General features: G+C 42.3%; 2 protein-coding genes across 5 annotated transcripts in view; one reads left to right on the top strand and one right to left on the bottom strand.

Moving 5' to 3' along the window:
• Nucleotides 1–3,677: 3,677 nt before the first annotated feature.
• Vps29 (vacuolar protein sorting 29) lies at nucleotides 3,678–5,073 on the bottom strand. The gene has a single exon (XM_050194555.3). It carries the CDS (start codon nucleotides 4,866–4,868, stop codon nucleotides 4,320–4,322), a length of 549 nt encoding a protein of 182 aa, XP_050050512.1. The 5' UTR covers nucleotides 4,869–5,073; the 3' UTR covers nucleotides 3,678–4,319.
• A 433-nt stretch (nucleotides 5,074–5,506) lies between these two features.
• LOC126546246 (inositol polyphosphate 5-phosphatase K-like) overlaps nucleotides 5,507–18,512 on the top strand; it is a 35,333-nt gene continuing 22,327 nt past the window's right edge. For 2 of the 4 annotated variants that reach the window (XM_055062592.2, XM_055062582.2), the window contains exons 1-10: nucleotides 5,507–5,878; nucleotides 6,352–6,453; nucleotides 8,102–8,218; nucleotides 12,001–12,109; nucleotides 13,094–13,210; nucleotides 13,857–13,964; nucleotides 15,777–15,844; nucleotides 15,931–16,042; nucleotides 17,419–17,528; nucleotides 18,299–18,455. In XM_055062592.2, the coding sequence (XP_054918567.2) occupies nucleotides 6,407–6,453; nucleotides 8,102–8,218; nucleotides 12,001–12,109; nucleotides 13,094–13,210; nucleotides 13,857–13,964; nucleotides 15,777–15,844; nucleotides 15,931–16,042; nucleotides 17,419–17,528; nucleotides 18,299–18,455 (945 nt within the window). In that variant the 5' untranslated portion in view covers nucleotides 5,507–5,878; nucleotides 6,352–6,406. Of the gene's footprint in view, nucleotides 5,942–6,351; nucleotides 6,454–8,101; nucleotides 8,219–12,000; nucleotides 12,110–13,093; nucleotides 13,211–13,856; nucleotides 13,965–15,776; nucleotides 15,845–15,930; nucleotides 16,043–17,418; nucleotides 17,529–18,298; nucleotides 18,456–18,512 lie in introns of all 4 variants that reach the window. The other 2 variants (XM_050194404.3, XM_055062585.2) reach the window with 2 other exon arrangements.

The following is an 18,512-nucleotide window of genomic DNA, read 5'->3' as shown; positions in this document are numbered from 1 at the left end:
AAATGAAAAGGTATCAGAATAAGCTTTTTGTAACCCCTAATAACTTTATGTTAAGTTCTATTGTATAAATATGTTTTATGCTCTTAACTATCACAGTAACAGAATGGTAGACTTTAGTTGTCGCAGCAGCTGTAGCAGTAGTAGCAGCTCACGTCATTCGCTGTCACTGCATGCATGCAGTCGTGACTTTTGGATTTCGGTGGAGGGTTTGCAAAGTTTAACCGGTTTAACGTAGGGTAATATAAAAATAAAGACTATACGACAACCATCGAGTAAACTCGGCAATTCGCGCCCATGCAGTACAGTCGAAGTAGCTGCAGCGTTGCAGCTTCATTGATAACACGAATGTACTTATTTGTGCTTACGAGCTTTGATACAGTCTGCTTACACCTTGATCACGACTAGACGCTTAAATGAAAACAAAATATTTTCATAATGTTGTCCGGTGAGCAGCCTCATGTAACATAAACTGCTTGTATTTAGCGTCATATATCTTGTACACCATCTGACCGCCCCAGGATATGGGTGCCTTCAGTAATCGAACCACGTCGTGCAGAAGTTCCAGAAGCTTGAGTTACCAGGGCGATCGGCATTGTACTATACAATGCACAGCACGCTGTCCGTCGAACCATGATGCCAAAGCAGTACCGTAAAAGTGACACAAACCGGCGTCATCACACGACTAAAATCAGCCGTTCATTACAGCGAGCGATATCACGTGGTTGCCTTTGAGCCGCAGGTCTGGATTATCAATCTCCTTGACGATACCTTTGATGGCACGTTCGACGTCTTGCCCGAAGGACAGGCCTATGACGACCAATGCGATAGACACAAGCACAACAATCACCACAGTGAAAACGTTCACAATGTAGTCAGGAATGATTGGCGGCGGACGTTTGTCTTGGACCGTCATCACGTCCGGTATGCTGTCAGCCAAGGACGTTTCCTCTATGTCCAAACTGTGCATGGTGACGTTATTAACCGAGCTGAAGGTGCACCTCCAGGTTCAAGGCGGTACCAGCAAGCTTAGGTGCTGCAGCAGATCACGTGGTAAAGACACGTGCACGTGTCTATAGTGTCCAATTCAATACTTTAAAATTTCACGCTGTTGATTGCTCGTTGGCTTAATTTTATGTGATACGATCAACAAAGTACCGGCGTTCTGACAAAATCGATTCCCACTCTGCTCAACATGAATTTTCACAGCGGCGGCTTGGGGAAAATATATCACATAAAGACGAAGATCGAAACAGCCGCCATCACGCGCCATGTCCTCTCGTGTACGCGGAGGACCCCGTGGAGGCAGATGGCCACAAAATGATCTCGTCACGAAGCACTTGATCGAGTACCGGACGCGTTTTTACTGGCAAGTAATGTTTCTATTCGAACGTACTTCCTCCACATAACACAAACGCGATACGGCGTGCATTTGAATCTATTGCGTTAATCTGACACTTTTTGTGGCTTTGCGTGCGCCACAGGCAGCAACGTATGTTTAGAGCCCCCAGAATAAGATTTGCACTGCACATGTCGAACTTCGTTATACCGAAAATTCGTTATATCAAAGTTTAAACGCCCCTCCCATCATCCATTTTATCTTTTTTCGGCTTTCCCAGTGAGATATACAATTGCATGCCACTTTCATTGACAAATAGATATAGAAACCAATCTTTCCATGCAAACTAAAAAAAAAAATTGCCACTAGCTATTGCTTTATTTGTAGCTCAAATATTTTGCTAAGATTGTATTACTTGGCTCAAATCATAAAACAGCATGGCTTATAATGAATGCAGCATGAAAATTTCATGGACTGCAGTGCTTTGATTGTATTTCATGTTTTTATTGTACGAGGCTGTTATGCAATTTGAATTGAGGCAAGAAGCCCAAACAGAATATTCGCATCAACCAGTTCATGTTTTAAGTTATCCCACATTAATATCGACTAGTCATTGCTGAAACACCTAACATACCTAGCTGAACATATGCAAAAGTCCGGTAGAAGTGCATATAATTCACAATAACAGAGGCCCCTCACTCTCCCCGAAACTAACAGATACACTTCTCAATGTTTTGAAGATTAACAGTGCGCCACTGTGATGTGCGATTCCATTCCAGAAATGTATTTAATAGTAGTCCTGCTAGTAGTGGGGAAAGTGGAATTCATATGGCAGGCGAGTCTTCTGGACCACGATTTTGTAGCAATGCCTTTTCCAGATGCTAATGCTTTTCACGCTCGTGAGCAGTCAAGAGATGCTCCACTCTGGGCGGAGTGTCGACCGTGGACACTCACGAACGCAAAAAGCACCGAATGGCATTAGGATTGCGAAAAGACATCGCTACAAAATTGCGGTCCTGTAGTTTTTCATATTCCAATACGGGAAACACATGCACAGACTGGAAAACCAGCAAGCTTAGCTAGGTGCAAACCTAACCTTGTTTTCTTTGGGTAATTCAGCCAAATGCTCAATAAAATTTAATGCAAGCATCTCTCTGCATTTCTCAGTAAGTGAATGCCAAAATTTGGAGTGCAAACATTATGCTGCTTCAGTCAGAATAGCAATCATTGTTGGCTACAGGGATACTCTTGACAACTAACTCTTGGTTTCTTCATAAATATGAAGGTTTCCAAGCTGATTGCAAATGCTAGATTACGATTTCACCGAATGCTTATATACCATGATAGCTGTTTATATAGGTACATTCAAAACTAGTACATGCACTTGCAGTGTTGCTATAGGCTGTTTAGTGTCACTTCCCCTATAATGTTATAGTGCTAATGATAAAAATAAAATGCGTACAAGTAATCAATCAAAAAAGTCATATTTGGTATTGAGCCTGTGACTGAGCCTGGGACCTTCCCTTCCAGAAAAGTCATGTTCAAACAAAGTGTGCCACTGGTATGGTGTTGACAAAGTCCACTCACCAAGACGAGTGCTAAACTGAAAACGCAGCAAAGGACATGACTGAGTGAGCAGGCAACAATGCAAAGGCCTTCTGCACGCTCGTCAAAGTGTTTCGCTCCCTTTTCAATGTCAAATCTTGCCCCCTAGCCCAAGCCACCACCTTGCCAAAAGCAGCATTGCCTCACAAGGCCGTTGTTATAGCATTTGCAGCGGTGCACAATATAATAAACCAGCACTAAATGAAACGAAGCCAGCATTGAGAAGTGTCACAAAGTAATGGACAAAAAGCAAAAGCTGTAGTTCAGCAATGCAGATTCTTCCTGCTTTGCATGGCATTGTTTGCTGCAAATCACACTGTGCCAAACAGTGCAAGGTTAGTGCATGCAAGACGCGCTCGCTATTCCCGTCATCACTTTGCATGTTAGGCAAAATTTCAACCTTTTTCTGCTCATTCTCTGTCGCTTGAAATGCTTTCCAGCAATAGGAATCTATAGGCACACAGTTACATGCTGTAACCACAGCTGGCAAACTGAACGCTGGCACTTATACCAGCTCTTGAACAGTCACTATATGGGAGCTCACCGCTTGGCAACTGCTGAAGTCTTCTACAGAAGACTATCTACATTATTCTTTCAGTTCCCATGATTTCTCTTGGCAAGCCCTGCATCAAAAGATTGCTCAAGGAAAGGCGGTCTGCCACTTTTCACGTTTCGAGCAGCGCAAGGCAAGCCTGACAGTATTGTGGTGAGTAAGTGGAGGCAAGCCTCAAACAAGTAGCTAATAAACCAGCATTTCCTTTATTAAAGTGGAAATCTCAGTGTACACATTCAACTAAGTGACGGTGACTGTAGAGAACAACAGGAAATATAAGAAATCAATGAACATTCACGTATATACATACAGAAGCATGAGAAAGCAAAATAATCAGATAGGCCGTCCTTACTGTGACTAAATATTCAAGTTGCAGGTAGACTGTCAAGCATTGCAAAGAACCTGCACGTTCAAAAAATAGGATCCAACACGTTAAAATTTAAACAAACAGTTGTTTCAAATGCATAATTTTGTTTCTTTTCCAATATTCATTGTAAATACAAATGTAAAAGGCGAGCACAGCACACGTGGGTCTGCCGACTCTAATTTTGGTTCTAGCAGTACTGCAATCGAACTAGCAAAAAGCCAAGCCCGATACTTCAAGCACTATTACGCTGTAGGCGAAAACGCAACAACTGCAGGCGCGCGCACACACGCACACACACGCACACACTGCTCTTCCCATTTTGCCATTTGGCATGGTAGCGACACAAGGAAAAACAACGTGAATGAGTTGGTTCCAGAAGTGAGCCGCCCTGGTCCATAGGAATGTCGAACGCAACGACGCAACGTTCAATCGGCGGTCTGCGACGAAGGCGGTGGCTCTTAGGACTTCTTGTACTCGATCCGTTCCACTTTGACCTCGTCCCCTATCAGCTGATAGACGTAGGTGACAACGGTGGACGACTGGATGTCCATGAGCACGAACGACGGAATGACGTTGCTCTCGAGTGCATTGTAAGCACCGGTGGCCGATCCCGGGTTGATGTAGAACTTGTTCTCGTGCTCGTACGCTTCGAAGCGGTGCGTGTGTCCCGAGATGAGCACGTCCACGTCCAGCTGTCGCTGCAGCAGTGCCAGGCTGTCCGGGTTGCCCCACGGCACCACTTGGTGACCGTGGCACAGGCCGATGCGAAACTGGCCCACGGTGACCACCTTCTGCTCGGGGTAGTTGAGGTTCTCGTCGAAATCACCGCGCACGACGTGCACGTCGCTGGCCAGTGTCTTCAGGTAGTCGTAAGACTCCTTGGTGCACAGGTTGCCCGTGCACAAGATGTGCTGGATGCGACCGGGCACCAGCAGCTTCTTGAACTTGGCTGGCAGGCTGTGGCAGCGGTGCGGGACGTGTAGATCGCCCAGCACGAGGACTAGCATGATTTTCGAAGTCGCCTGGCACTGCGCAAGGAGTGGAGCGAGTGATGAGTCTGAGTTCGTTGCCTTCCCGCTAGCAAATCTATCCACCGGCGGTCAGCGAACGGCAAACACCGCCTCCCTTTCGGACCACACGCCAACGATGACGGCTGAAGAGACGGGCGGACGAGTGCACTCGACGTTTTCACTTCATTTACTAGTGCAGCAATGACCTTACAAAAGTGAACACTACACGATGAGTAAAGCGCTGGAGGCGCTCGGATCGCTACAAGCTATAAATGTAACAAATATTTGTACTGTTGAGCGCACGTAACGCTTGTAGCGCTATATGTAGAGTATGCACGAGGGAATACACACTTTGGGGGTAGACGGATGCTACTAAACTATATGACTATATAGCATATTAGCGTACATAGAGATCGGGCATAACTGACGCTTTGCTACGTACTAGACAGCTTGCTACAAAAAGAAATGTTCATTGAAAATTTTATTTTTATGAGCATTAAAAAAATACATTTTTTTCGTCACTGCATCAAGCGTAGAGGCGCTGCAAATACTCTGACTCAAGTGCTGTACTGATGTAGCCTGTTATTTCTCTAGTGTGCTCCATGTCGTTGCGTGTGACGTAATTGTGTTTTGTTTTTGATTGTAGTTTAGCAGTTTCGTTATCGGCAAAGGCTACCAGTAGTAGGAAAGTCCGCAGCGATCATTGCTGCTGGCGCTATGGGCTGTTGCTGTTGCTTCAGCAGCAGCTGCTAAATGAATGCGCGTGTGTCATGCTGGATGCGTTTGTTGCGCGCAGTTGCAGCGGTCAACCGCGGACGGGCTGCATAGCGCACCCCGTGTTTCTCATGGCAGGCATTCGGACGAGCCAGTGAACATGAGAAACTTTTCCCGGACGTGACGGAGGGACCGCTCATTGACCGTCTTGAAGCCCGCACCAATCGAAACTGTATAATCTGCAATCTGGACGCTAATCTGTGTGATTGGCTGGACGGCGATTGCGGAATTCGGTGAGCGAGTATTCTTGCTGCTCTGTGGTGCCGTCTTCGAGAACGGAGTTAAAAAGGGACAAGGTAAAAAAAAGATATCGGAGGTGGTGCTGCAAATTTCTCCAATGTTCTGCGCGGCGCATCGTAGCTAAGACGTTAGCAGAAGCGGCGATAGTATCGAGGAAGAAGGAAGAGATAGTGCCTTGCCGGTTAGACTGACCCATGGAGACCGTCAAAAAGTGGCACACACACGCTGTTAACGATGCCGCTGGACGGCTGGTGCTCCAAACCTGTCGCTGCTGTACACTGCAACACTTTCCGCATACTGAGGCCGCGCTGGACCGAAACTGCGCGCTGTTTCTGATCTGACACTTCTGAGCATATGGACCGCGAAGCTTGTAATGTAATTTTGTGTTCAGAGAGGAAGCGCGCTCAGTTATGCGACCTTGCAGCGTGTTGCGAGACGAATGTTGATTGTACTGTTTCTTTTTCAGTTTTCTTTGACTTCAGTGCCTCTGCATATCAAGGATAATTAGAACAGTGTCTGCCATGCCTCCAGAAAGCACACCAGCCAACAAAATGCTCCGAGATTTCCAGTAAGTTATCAGATTTTCCCTGCACTATCTTTTTTTCTTCATTAAACAATCTGCCCATCTTTACTAGCTGTGCGGAAAAAAAGAAGTCCAAACTGTAAATGTAATTTGCAAGTACTTCTTTCTCCTTTTTCTTTCCTGTTTTATTTTTCTTTGTTGTTGTTGGTCGTTAACATTGTTAATGTGTGCAAATGAAGGATTATATTCTTAAAGTAGTTAGCTTGCCTAACACATTCATAGCTTCCATATTACAAGCCACTTTGACAATATATATGTTCTCAAAACCCAAATATTATTAACCACATTATATTTATGCTGATTTTATGCACATTAAATATATCATACAGTAGTAAAGAGAGGCCGTGCACTGCCTTGTATTATGTATAACAATACAATGTCATTATAACTAAGTCAATTAAGCTTGTCGTGTGTCCTGACAAAATAAATGAAAACAAATGGATGAAATAAAACAACTTCAAAAAGAAAACCGTATGCAATTTTATGTGAGAAAGTTGTTTGTGTGCAATCTTTCCATTGAGTACTTTACGATTTAGGGTTCATAACTGAGACATGTACATACATGGTTTACCAACCATTATCAAAATTAACCAGTCGTGCTGTCAGTCATGGTGGAGGGCAGTAACCATGACATAACGACTTCTACATGTTGGTTTCTTTTGTTTTTTCTTGCAAAACTTCATTTCTTTTTATATGATTAAATAAAAGAAATTCTGACCCTCGCTTAAATGAAAATACTCTGATACGGCTCCCTTGACTGTGATGAATGCTGAATGTGCGGCAATATTGCAAATATGAGATTACTGAGGCACTGTTTCTCCATGTGTGACTGGTTCTTGACCAATACGGCTGTGACTAGAAGTGAAGAACATAAACATGGTATGCGTATTCTTGCAAGGGAACTCATTATTGAAAGGAAAAACATCCATGAATTTGAGAGAACCAAAATGTTGCTGCTTTGGCAACGGTATCTTAGATTGAGCGAGAGTCTTCTCCACCAGTTAATGTGCATTTCCTGTGCAAAAATAAGAAAGAAATTTTTTTTAGTTCAGAGCAGAATGACTTAAGAATTTGTTGTGTTAATGTGATCGCATTATTATGTGCACTTATGAGACTAACATAGTACTGTGTACATCAGTGAATATTAATTCAGATGGGACAAAGTTTGACTCTCCTTCACGTTCCATTTAAGCAAAACCAACTGCATTGTATGCCAACCATAGTGGTGAGGAAGTGTGTCTGCCATTACAGGTGAAAAAAAAAAAAAAGTTGGGAACATAACTGGGGAACAAGCTAAAGCTCTGAAGAACCGAACCCTCGGCATGTTGGTATGCAGTCATCTTCAGGACAAAACGCACCAACAGATGGGGAATGCAGTGAAGCGGCCAAACACTGGCGCTTTCTGTTTGTCTGCTTCACTGCTGCATATTTCGTTGCTTTGTCCTGAAGATGAGAGCTGGGAAATGTGGAAACCCTCATGAACCATCTGTATTTTCTGTTTTGAACACAATAATCCTTGTAAACACTCCTGCATGGGTCAGAAAAGAGCCTGCAGTATGTGCAAATAAAAAAATCTGTGACTTATATGACTAGAAAATAAAGAAATAAGTGTTAATGAGCATCTACATTGCAGGGTGTACATCCTGACATGGAATGTAGTCTGTCGAGCACCAATCGCAGACCTCCGCAGTGCCTTGGGCCTCGAGCCTCCCATAATTCCAGAGGCATTACCAGACATGTACGCCATTGGGTAAGTTTTTGAGTGTGTGTGCAACACAGTGCATCTCTTTCCATGTTACTGCACGTCTTCCTCAAGGAGCATTGAGACATATTTTGGAGTTGTAGGTGCTCTAGCATGCACTTTTCGCAAGTAAATTAATTTAGAAATTTAGTTCTGTGGTTTCGCGAACCAAAACCACAATCTGATTACGAGACTTGCCGAAGTGCGGTACTCCAGATTAATTTTGACCTCATGGAGTTCCTTAATGTGTACCTAAATCAACGCAATCATAGCCACCAATCACATGCACCAATCATAGCCACTAAGCGAACCACGGTGGGTCGTACGTAAAACGGTCACACTTAGCAACCATCAAAGTAGGGAAACATTTGGAAAGATGTTTTAATTTGATACAGGTCTTAACACAGGTCCTGATACAGGTGACTAATTTGATATGGTCTCAAAATGCCGGCACAGTGTCATTGACCATCACCACAAAAATTTTCTCTTTTTGTGCAGCAGTCAGGCTAGGTGTTACGATGTTGTTCATAAGACAAGAAACAATAGCGCTGCATGTTAATTCTTGCTGCACTTGCATGTGGTAGCCACAGCGGTCACAGAAACGGAGCCCGCCGCTGCATCATGATGTCATGGCACTTCATCCCACTGGGTACCGAAACCAAATTTGGGTTGTAGAAACAAGTATATTGCATTGAACTTATTTATTTATTTTATTACATTTGCCAGAATGTTTTCTTTTTCCTTTAAGGTTTAGAGCATTTAGACTTCAGTGCAAGAAAATTACAAGTCGAAACTGCAATGACATTACTGCAGATTTTGCTTTCTTACTTAAGTATTTTATTTTTTACAGCATTGGGTGTTATGCAAATCATAGCTGACTTGGCCACGTCTTTAGTTAAATAGCGGCAGTACTTGGTTTAATGTCAATGCACAGATTTTCTTAAAATTGCGCTGGTATCGTGAGGAAATGCAGGCAGTAGATATTAGTTGACAACAGTATACAGTAGAATCTCGTTGATATGGTCCCCTCACGTACGATTTCCTGGCTCCAACGTTCGTGATCGAGGAGACAAAAAATGACCCAATTGAGCAATGCCTATTTTTTTCCTGTTCATATGTTCCCGGAAAATGCAATCTTTCAACACCAACGTTCAATAGATCAGCAAACTGCTATCATGTTATACGTTTTCCGGCCGCTAGATGCCATGTAAACAAGAAAATGCGCGAGGCGCGCGCGATCAGAAGCAGTAGCCGCCCGCCGCCAGCTGCATCAGCTTTCCCCCAATACTCGCCCGCCTGTCTCACGTGAATACGCCAGTGTGCTCTCAATTTCTCATTTCAGTACCAGCAAATCTCCGCCTGGGTTGTCGCATGCTGCATTCGCACACAGTAATAATTTAGTCATCTGAAAAGGCACCGGCGCAAACAAGAGATATGTTGCATGCAGCGCGAACTGAATGCGGGTGCAATCTATAAGGGAAGTGGCGGAAACGTACACCCGTTGGAAGTGAAATCGTTCCACCAGGGGAGAAACGAGCACTGGTGTTTAGGATGAAACTTTGCGTGCGGACGTCTATAAGAAAACAAAACGTGCCTCGGGCCGTCGAAGCCACAGCAGCTCGATGCGCGTCTCGTGCCCAACGATTCGTATTATGTAAATGTCGACCACAGTTGAATCTGTCAAAATTTTTAGTAGCTTTGGATCGTATGTTTTTCTTTTCGGTTAGTAGGTTTTTTTATCGAGTTTATTTTATTTTTATTTTTTACTCGGAACCTATGAACGATGTTCTACTGTACATACTGTACATGTAATATCTACTGAGGAGCCACCAATGATGGTGAGCAGTGAATAGTCAGCCGCAAACGTTTACAGGGCATGAATAGTTAAGGTGTTGATTGAATTCTTCCATTTTCTTCTTTTTTAATGGATTCCATTTTAGTGGATCGCTATGTGTGTCAGAAAAGGTACTACAAATTGAAACTTGAAATATGAGGCTATGTACCCCATCGTCACGGAAGCTCTGCTTTTTCGCTAACCTATAGCATCCTGTAAGCTTTGTGGCTGAGTGAACCTTTAAGCAAACATTGTTTACATGCACAGAGCAGCATCTAAGCTTTGATTCGTGCCGGGCCCACCCACGTAAACTATCACTCTGCTTTGAAAATTATGTTTACTAACTGGATCCCTGGAAGTAATCGTGATTTTGCGCAGTGCATGTTGCTCACTTGACAGACATCACTGCATATGAGTTGCTAAGTTATTGCTGTCCTAGTTATGCTTCTGCTAGGTGTTTGATTAGCTTCCACATTTTGAAAACTGTCAGCATCTGGACTTTTTTTTCACTGTATTTGTGATGCGACTTATTGTGACAGTGCACTGCAGTGTGTAACCACTGCGAATGATTGCACTTCGTTCAACCAGCTTCAACACCAATTTTAACAGAGCCAGTAACAAACAATGCCACATTATACTGGCCAGTAGGTCCGTACAAGATGAAATACAAACATGTAAACACATGAATTTGAGAACTCTGCCAGGTGTGAAACTAACTCAAAGCATGTCATAAAGAAGGAGAAAAAGAAGGAAAGGAATGCAGTTCATTTTTGTTCAATTCAGAGGATGGAACTAAGTTTCTTTGACAGTTCTATTATCTCTACACAGCTGGCTAATAAAAAGAAATTGGAAAGAAACTGCAATAGCAGGAGGTAATGCTGCTGGAATGTGGGGCAACACTGTGTGCTTGGGCGGGTGTGCGTGCACATAAAGTACACTGGATATTTCACAGAACTTGAACCGAGCTTTAAAAAATAAGGTACTGGTGCATCTTAGGCGACTGTGACCAATGGTCTAATATTTGCTGTTGGCTTTTAGTTATATTCTTTTTTAAAGTCCGATTTATTAGCTAATTATAGCCATGATCAATAGAAAAAAATTGAATTATTTTCTTCAGGGAATAAATTTGATTGGAAAAGTTGTACCACATGCTCAAAAACACCCAATGAAGTTGTTTCCATGATGTTATCTATTACACTTTTTTTTTTTTTTTTTTGCAGGCTTTAAAGACTGTGAAAGGTGAAAAGAAAAAAGTGACATTACTGTGTCCCTTGTATGTTTGGATTACAACTCTCTCAATCATGTTTTCAAAAAATGAAGGCGACATGTTCATTTTAAAAGGAAGCAATCAGCCCCAGTGTCCAAGCAGCGACATCAGCAACATTGCTGTGAAGTGGAAATTCACTGTAGTCCAAAATGATTAGCAATTAGCCAGTGCTGAAGGCAGATCGAAACACACTTGTTAGCTTCTTTTAGAACAGGCATGCAGGTTTAATTTTTTGGAAACATGGTTGAGAGCACTGCAAAACAGATGTGCAAGCATGCTTGTGATTCCTTGTTTTCCCCCATGTATCACATGCTTTATTCAGAGCCAAGAAAAAAAGAAGAAAAAAATGTCATGGAAACAACTTCTATGGATGTTTCTGGACAGGTTCAACAACATTTCTAATCAAACTTATATCCTTAAACAAATACTTAAAATTTTAAATTTTGCATGGTTGATCATAGCCAATTAGCCAACTCATTGCACTTTAATAGATGCTTTGAGTAGCTCAGGACAACTACATATAGTATGCCATTAAATCTCATTCCTAAGACATATCACTTTCTTTCTTAAAGTTGGCTCAAGTTACATGAAATAATAGTAGATGAAGCAATGTGATTTTCATACAGATGCATTCATACAGCTGACAAACTGTGAAAAAAAAAGAAGCAAAAAAAACACCCTTGAATCCAGGTTCCAGGAGGTGAGTGCAAGACCTCAGCACCTCCTGTCCCAAGCCTTTTTTGAAGAGCCCTGGATTCAAGCCATCAGGAATGCCCTGCACAAGTACAGTTATGTCAAGGCAAGTCTGCATATGAGTTGCCATAGCTTTATTTCAGATCTCCAAAAGTGAGTTCTGCATCAGCTACACTAATTCTACACTAGTTAAAGCATACATATGCTTGTCACTGAAGGTATGTGCTCAGCTGTGTTACCCCAAAGGGATGATAGAGGGAGACACCAGGAACTGTCCCCATAATTTGTTTTGCGAAAACAGATGACTTATTTCAAATGGAAATAAAGGCCAGACTTTACGTTCAGGCCACAGTGCCAATCAAAAAGCATTCTGATGTCGTAGATTTCGTAGTGTTCAGTTAATTTTGGCCCCTTTTGTGCAGGAAAAGTCTTCGAAAATTGTCGAGTTGAGTTTTTTGTTTATTGGTTTGAGATCATTCATCTGAGTAGTTTCTTTTCATGAACAGACTAGCGCATAGGACGGCTGCGAAGGAAGTCACAGCCTACGACCTGTAGGAATCAAAATAAGAACGCCATCTTAGGCAGTATACTGTTAAAATGGTGGTCAATTCATGTTTGATGAAATGGCTGTGCCACTCTTAATCACATTCAGTCGGCAAGTAACCGCAACAGTATATGCAGCCTTTAAGAGTGCACTGTGTTTGACATTACTAATCGTAAAACAGTGCAATGGGACGAGGGCTACTGTTCCATCTTAGTGTGAAATATGGACAAGTTGGCCCAAACAAGAATTCGCTCTCCCACAGTTCTGATACCAGAGGAAGACTGCATAGCATGCAATAAGAGGACGCACTTTATCTACCGAGGAACTGCAACTGTATGTTGTGCATTTTGTTGCTGCATCAGACAGTGCTTCTCTTAATACCTACTAAGTTTTGAACGCACGTTTACTAATGAAAGATTAGCCATATGTATCATAACATGCAATGTCTGTTTCATTTCATGATCAAAAGCACTTCACAAATCCTGGCACTCGCCTTAATGAAATGTGTGGCACAAGCAACACCAATCTTTCTTCTTTGATTGGCAGGTGAAGCATGTGCGCCTACAGGGCCTCATCTTGACCATCTTTACCAAGCGCGAGCACCTGATCCAGCTGCGGGGCATCCAGTCCACATACACTAGGACTGGCCTTGGAGGTGTCTGGGTGAGGCTGGTCTCATTATTATGCTCTTTTCTTTTTTCCTTAAATTTATTTGGTACATACGGTGTGGCCCGCTGTTAAACAGAGCAAGCGAGCGTGGAGCACGTGTGCATTTTTCGTTTTAAAGTCTGGTTGCGCCCAGCCTTGTAGCACACAGCCATAGGTGGTTCATGGGCTAGTTGGTTGATCATTATTGTTTCAAAAGCAACACACTTCTTGGGACATAGACAAACACTAAATCAAATCCTTTGCAATGACCATAGATGGCATGTCCACACTGCCTCTTTTGGCATTTTGTAGCTGGGTCATCCCAATAGTGTTCGTTTGCATGTTTCGTTTAACACACCGTAAACTTTAATGCTCTGCAACTGTCATTCTGTGCTTATAGACAGTGCTCTAGAGTGTAGCTGATATGTTGTCATAGCCAAGATGTCACCATGAGCAGTGCTGTTGCATCTACAGATTTGTGCGTATACCTTGGATACCTAAAGGAGTTTCTGGAGAATAGTAAGAACTACAGTAAATTTTATGAAATTTGTCAGCAGGACTTCACTACTAAGCACATTTTTATTAGCGGCGACTTTTTGCAAATTGGTAGTATTGTTGTACTGAATTAAAGCAACTAAAGATCCTCCTTTCTTTCTTCAAGGGCAACAAAGGTGGAGTGACGATACGGCTTTGTGTCTACGGTTGCTCTATTTGTTTTGTCAACAGCCATCTGGCAGCTCACGAGAGTGAAACATTCCAACGGATAAATGTGAGTATCGCTGTTTATGTGAAGTTGTGGATAGCGCAACAAATTGATGGCTGTGAGTTTGTAAAACAAGATGATGATGATTATGTTAAATAGCATGAGCAGTTTGTACATGTGGAAGTCGTAAGCATCTCTCTCCAACCTTTGATGACTGTATTTCAGTAAAGAAGGTACATTAAAAATCGTATAAAGAAACCATTTCAGATTACTTCATTGAGTAACGATTTTTGTTGGCAAAAGGGCCAGTTCTGGCCAAAGAGTGCCAGTCACTTGGTGCTAATTAGTTGACACTGATACATGAATTCTGGATGTAACATGCCTGCAAGGAGGCCTAAAATCAGTTACTCTATAAATGCTTAAAATATATGTGTATCAAAAATATGACAATGACAAGTGAACATGAACATAAAAGATAGGTTGCCAAGTGATCATAAGCTAAAAATGTAATATGCAAGTAGCGCTATTGCTTAACCCAGTCCCTTGAACATAAGGGCCAGGAAACTTCATTCCAGAGCACCTCGACTTTCCACATTATGATGAAGAAAGGTTTTCTGAATTCACTTTATTATACATGCTCCGTGCTATTGAGAGGCTGGCTTTCCTGCATAGTTTAGACGTCCAGTGGCTAAGAGTGTTTTACAGGCGAAATTTTGCCAGCAGCACGAACTTATCGCAAAATTGAGCACAAGGTCAGACAAACTTTCTTAGACTAGATAGAAATAAACGCTAAGAACTATGTTTGCTCGCGCACAGCCAGCAATATATTCTATTTGTTTCGAATATTCGAAAATGTTCAAATATCTGGCTTTCAAATCGAAGACGAGTATCAAAAATATAATATTCGATAATATTCAAAATTTTCGAATATTCACACACACCTAATTACGATCCTAACACAAAGTGATGCCGCAAAAAAAGGGGGAGGGGGCGAAACGACGCATGAAAGCGAACGCCTGCCAGGCTTTGTTTATCGTTACTGTGAACTGCCGCCGCCAAATGAAGCGAAAGGACGCGAGCCGACGCCTTTGTCACTGTCAGCGAGAACGGCGTTGTCCTCTGTGACACACACCAAGGTTATTGGACAAACAGCACTCCAGAAATGCCCGTGATACAAATTGAACCCAGCAAAACTTTTCACAGATTGCATGTTGATGCAACATAGAAAACTGCTCACTTCACATGCCTACACAACAGCGCTGATCGTCTTGCTCGAGGTTGTGATAATTATGCCGTAACCGTGCTGATGCAGCACTAACAATGTTTTAAATCAGAAGAAAGAAAACGGCACCAATGCACAACGACAACTCCCAGCCCACCACGAGGCAGTGGACACAGAAAGCACGGCAAGCAGGCGCAAAAGAAATGTTACATTCGTGTAAATACGGTGAAAATAATAAACTAAAAGTAAAACATCTTACAAAAGCTCAAAGACAGCATAATAAGTCATGTGAATTACACACATGTTGGCAAGAAATATTGATACCGACACATAAAACATTTTGCTGAGCTAGGACACGTGTTTTGGTACTCGGGTTGCATGAGTCGCAGACATAAAGAATGCTAGGGTTAATGCAAGTGTGGTTGCGGCATGGAAAATGCGAGTGCCGGTGTTAAATTCTCAGGTGAGATCTGGCCATGTATAGTTTTGAATAAAACACATGATCACAATATTTTCAGCATGCTGCAAGTGAGGCATTGCTGAACATCTGCAAAATGTACTCATAGTCATAATAATATTTGTGCCCCAGGAAACAGTTACAGCCGCAAACAAGGTGCCTTTGTACGTCTTCATTAATTATACCTCTGTTCTTGCAGGAGTATAACACAATAATTGAGAAGCAAAGGTTTTTTGACACACAGGCAACAAACATTTTGACGCACGAGTAAGTGAACTCCCATTATTTCGTGTTGTCTAGATAGCAGTGTTCTTCTTTCGCACTTACTGTTCACCTGTGCTCTTTTGAAATAGCTACACGTTTTGGTTCGGGGACCTGAACTTCCGTGTGGATGACTGCACCCTGGAAGAATTGAAGGCTTCTATTGAGAACAACACCTACGCCCAGATGCTGCCGAAAGACCAGGTGAGAAAATCGATGTGGTGACACAGTTGATGGGCTTCTGGCCAAATTATATATTTCTGTCACATGAGCATGGTCAATTATCATTGTCACTTAGTGTTTCACCGATACCTTAAGTTCCCGCTGTCTTCAGCAGGGTTGCCAGGTTTGGCTACTTTGCACCAAATTGGCTACTTTTGAAGGCTTGGGGCAGGAAAATTTTCTGTTTGGTTACATGGCTACTCTCTGGCTACATTTGAAGAAACATTTTCCTGTAAGAACTGCAGGTAAACAAGACAAAATATTACAAATAAATGGTATAGTTCACTTTACTACGCCTCTTATGACACACGCAATGTGCAACAACTATCATCACCTTGTATACTTGGAAGGCAGGACAAAACCCCTCCACCTTACCTTACAGCCGACAAAATTTATTCAACAGGAGCTTCTGGTTCATTCCATGAAACATCTGCTTTTAAATTGGTTGCTCAGAAAATTACATGCTGGAAGCAGCTTTTATTACGGTTCCGTGATGAACTTAAGTAAAGGCATGTGAGAACACTTCAATATATCGCTATAAAAACTACTGTAAAAACACTTTTCTTAAGGGATAAGGAATCCTGACTATTATGTGATATTCCCTTGCAAAGTTGAAGTATGGCGTAAAGATACACTGACGACTGATTCAAGAATGAGAATTATGCACATGACATACTCTCTAGCACTAGAGTTCAGTGACAACTACTTGTGTTTACTTAATACAAATATGGATCCACCAATTCTAATTTGATCCCCCATATACATGTTTTATATTTGTCAAAGGGCACTAAATGGAACAGCTTCAAAAGGGAACAGTTCATAATCCACCTCAGCAATGTTTTCTACTGAAGTGATTGAATATGGCAGCAGTTTGGTGACGTTTCTGGCTGCATTTTAAGCCCCTATAGTGAACTAGCTACATTTTTGGATACTTTTCGGGATTTTCTGGCTACTTTTTACTTTTGGTGCTTGGAAACCCTGGTCTTGAGTCCATGGAAAAGCCATTCGGGCCTGTGAAGTACCATTGTTTCACAATTTTGGCCACAGATGGCTTTTCATTCAGTCCACTATGTACTACCATATATTTCTTTGATCGTCTGTGTTTTGTATTTGCGTTTTCACCACCTGTATATAATTTTCATTCTGGGCACCAGACTACAGGTACTAGAACATGGTTAGTGATCAATTATACCAATAAAGAAATAATTTGATTATTCATCATCATGGCCAATAAGCATGAGAAATTCAGTTTGTCCAAGCATTGTCACTTAGGTTCACCGTTCTCAACAGCTGTGGCTGTGATATGTGCTTTGAACCAGTGGCTAATGGTGCACGTCTTGTTGTGGTTGTGTTTTCAGCTGAACCGCGTGCGCAGCAAAGGTGAAGCCTTCCACGAGTTCTGCGAAAACGACATTACCTTCGCACCAACCTACAAGTTCCAGATTGACCGCATGGGCTACAACTTCAGGTACGCTGACACTGGGAAAGTTCGAAAGAAAACTGACAAGAATGCGACGAGCAGTGGAGTGGAAAATGATGGGAATAACATGACGAGTTGCAAAGGGAGCAGCATGGGTTAGAGGACGGATGCAAGTTGCAGTGTGCATTTGGTATGCAGGGCTGGTGACCAGCAGTCCATATGGATACGAAGACTGAGTGTCAGGGAAAGAGCACAAGTTAGAGACTGCAGAGGCCAGACAGCATAATGAGACTAGAAAAATGTGCAAAGCTGGCACATGTCAGGGTTAACTAAAGATCCTTGTGAGAAGGCAAATGTCCTTGTCCAGCGGTGAACATAAATATGATTTTAATCCTGTAATGCCTAACAAGAGTTCCCCATCAAGGAAAACTTGAACAACTTGTTCACCTTTATTTCTGGTCATAGAGAGATATTTGTACAAAAAAAAAAGGGGCAGTGGAAACACAATGAAATCTATAGTAATGAATTGTGAGCAGTTCTGCTGAACTATACATAACTAAAAGCTTGCTCTAGCATATAAAGAACACTACTTTGCGCTATGCACTGTTTCCCAAGCTTAAATCAGAGTTTTGAGGTATCACTCATTGTAGCACATACGACAGATACACTGGGCTTTACAGGGCTAATGGTAGTGAGAATTGAGCAGGCAGATGGAATTTCAGTGCATGGTAGCGACTTGTCTTTTTGTACACAATTTAATTACCATCAAGTTTATGTGCAGGTTTGTGAACTTCTCTTTGTTTCTTTTTTTTATGTAGCCAGCGCAAGCCGGCCTGGACTGACAGGATTCTCTACCGCTTCACCAAGAACGCCTACGAGAATGTGACCCTTGATCTAAAGCAGCACCAGTATGTCAGTCATGATCTGTACATCCAGAGTGACCACAAGCCCGTGTCTGCTTTCTTCACTTTGAAAGTACGTTGCACTGCTGCATATCCAAAGGTCTCCAGTTTTTCTTGCTTTATTGCTGTT

The sequence above is a fragment of the Dermacentor andersoni genome, chromosome 3 (assembly GCF_023375885.2).
Source record: "Dermacentor andersoni chromosome 3, qqDerAnde1_hic_scaffold, whole genome shotgun sequence".
Taxonomy (NCBI): Eukaryota; Metazoa; Arthropoda; class Arachnida; order Ixodida; family Ixodidae; genus Dermacentor; species Dermacentor andersoni.
This window is presented reverse-complemented; position numbering and strand designations above follow the sequence as displayed.

Bases quoted from the DNA above. Each gene is read 5' to 3' on its own strand.
- Vps29 (XM_050194555.3), bottom strand. From the start codon at position 4,868: ATGCTAGTCCTCGTGCTGGGCGATCTACACGTCCCGCACCGCTGCCAC.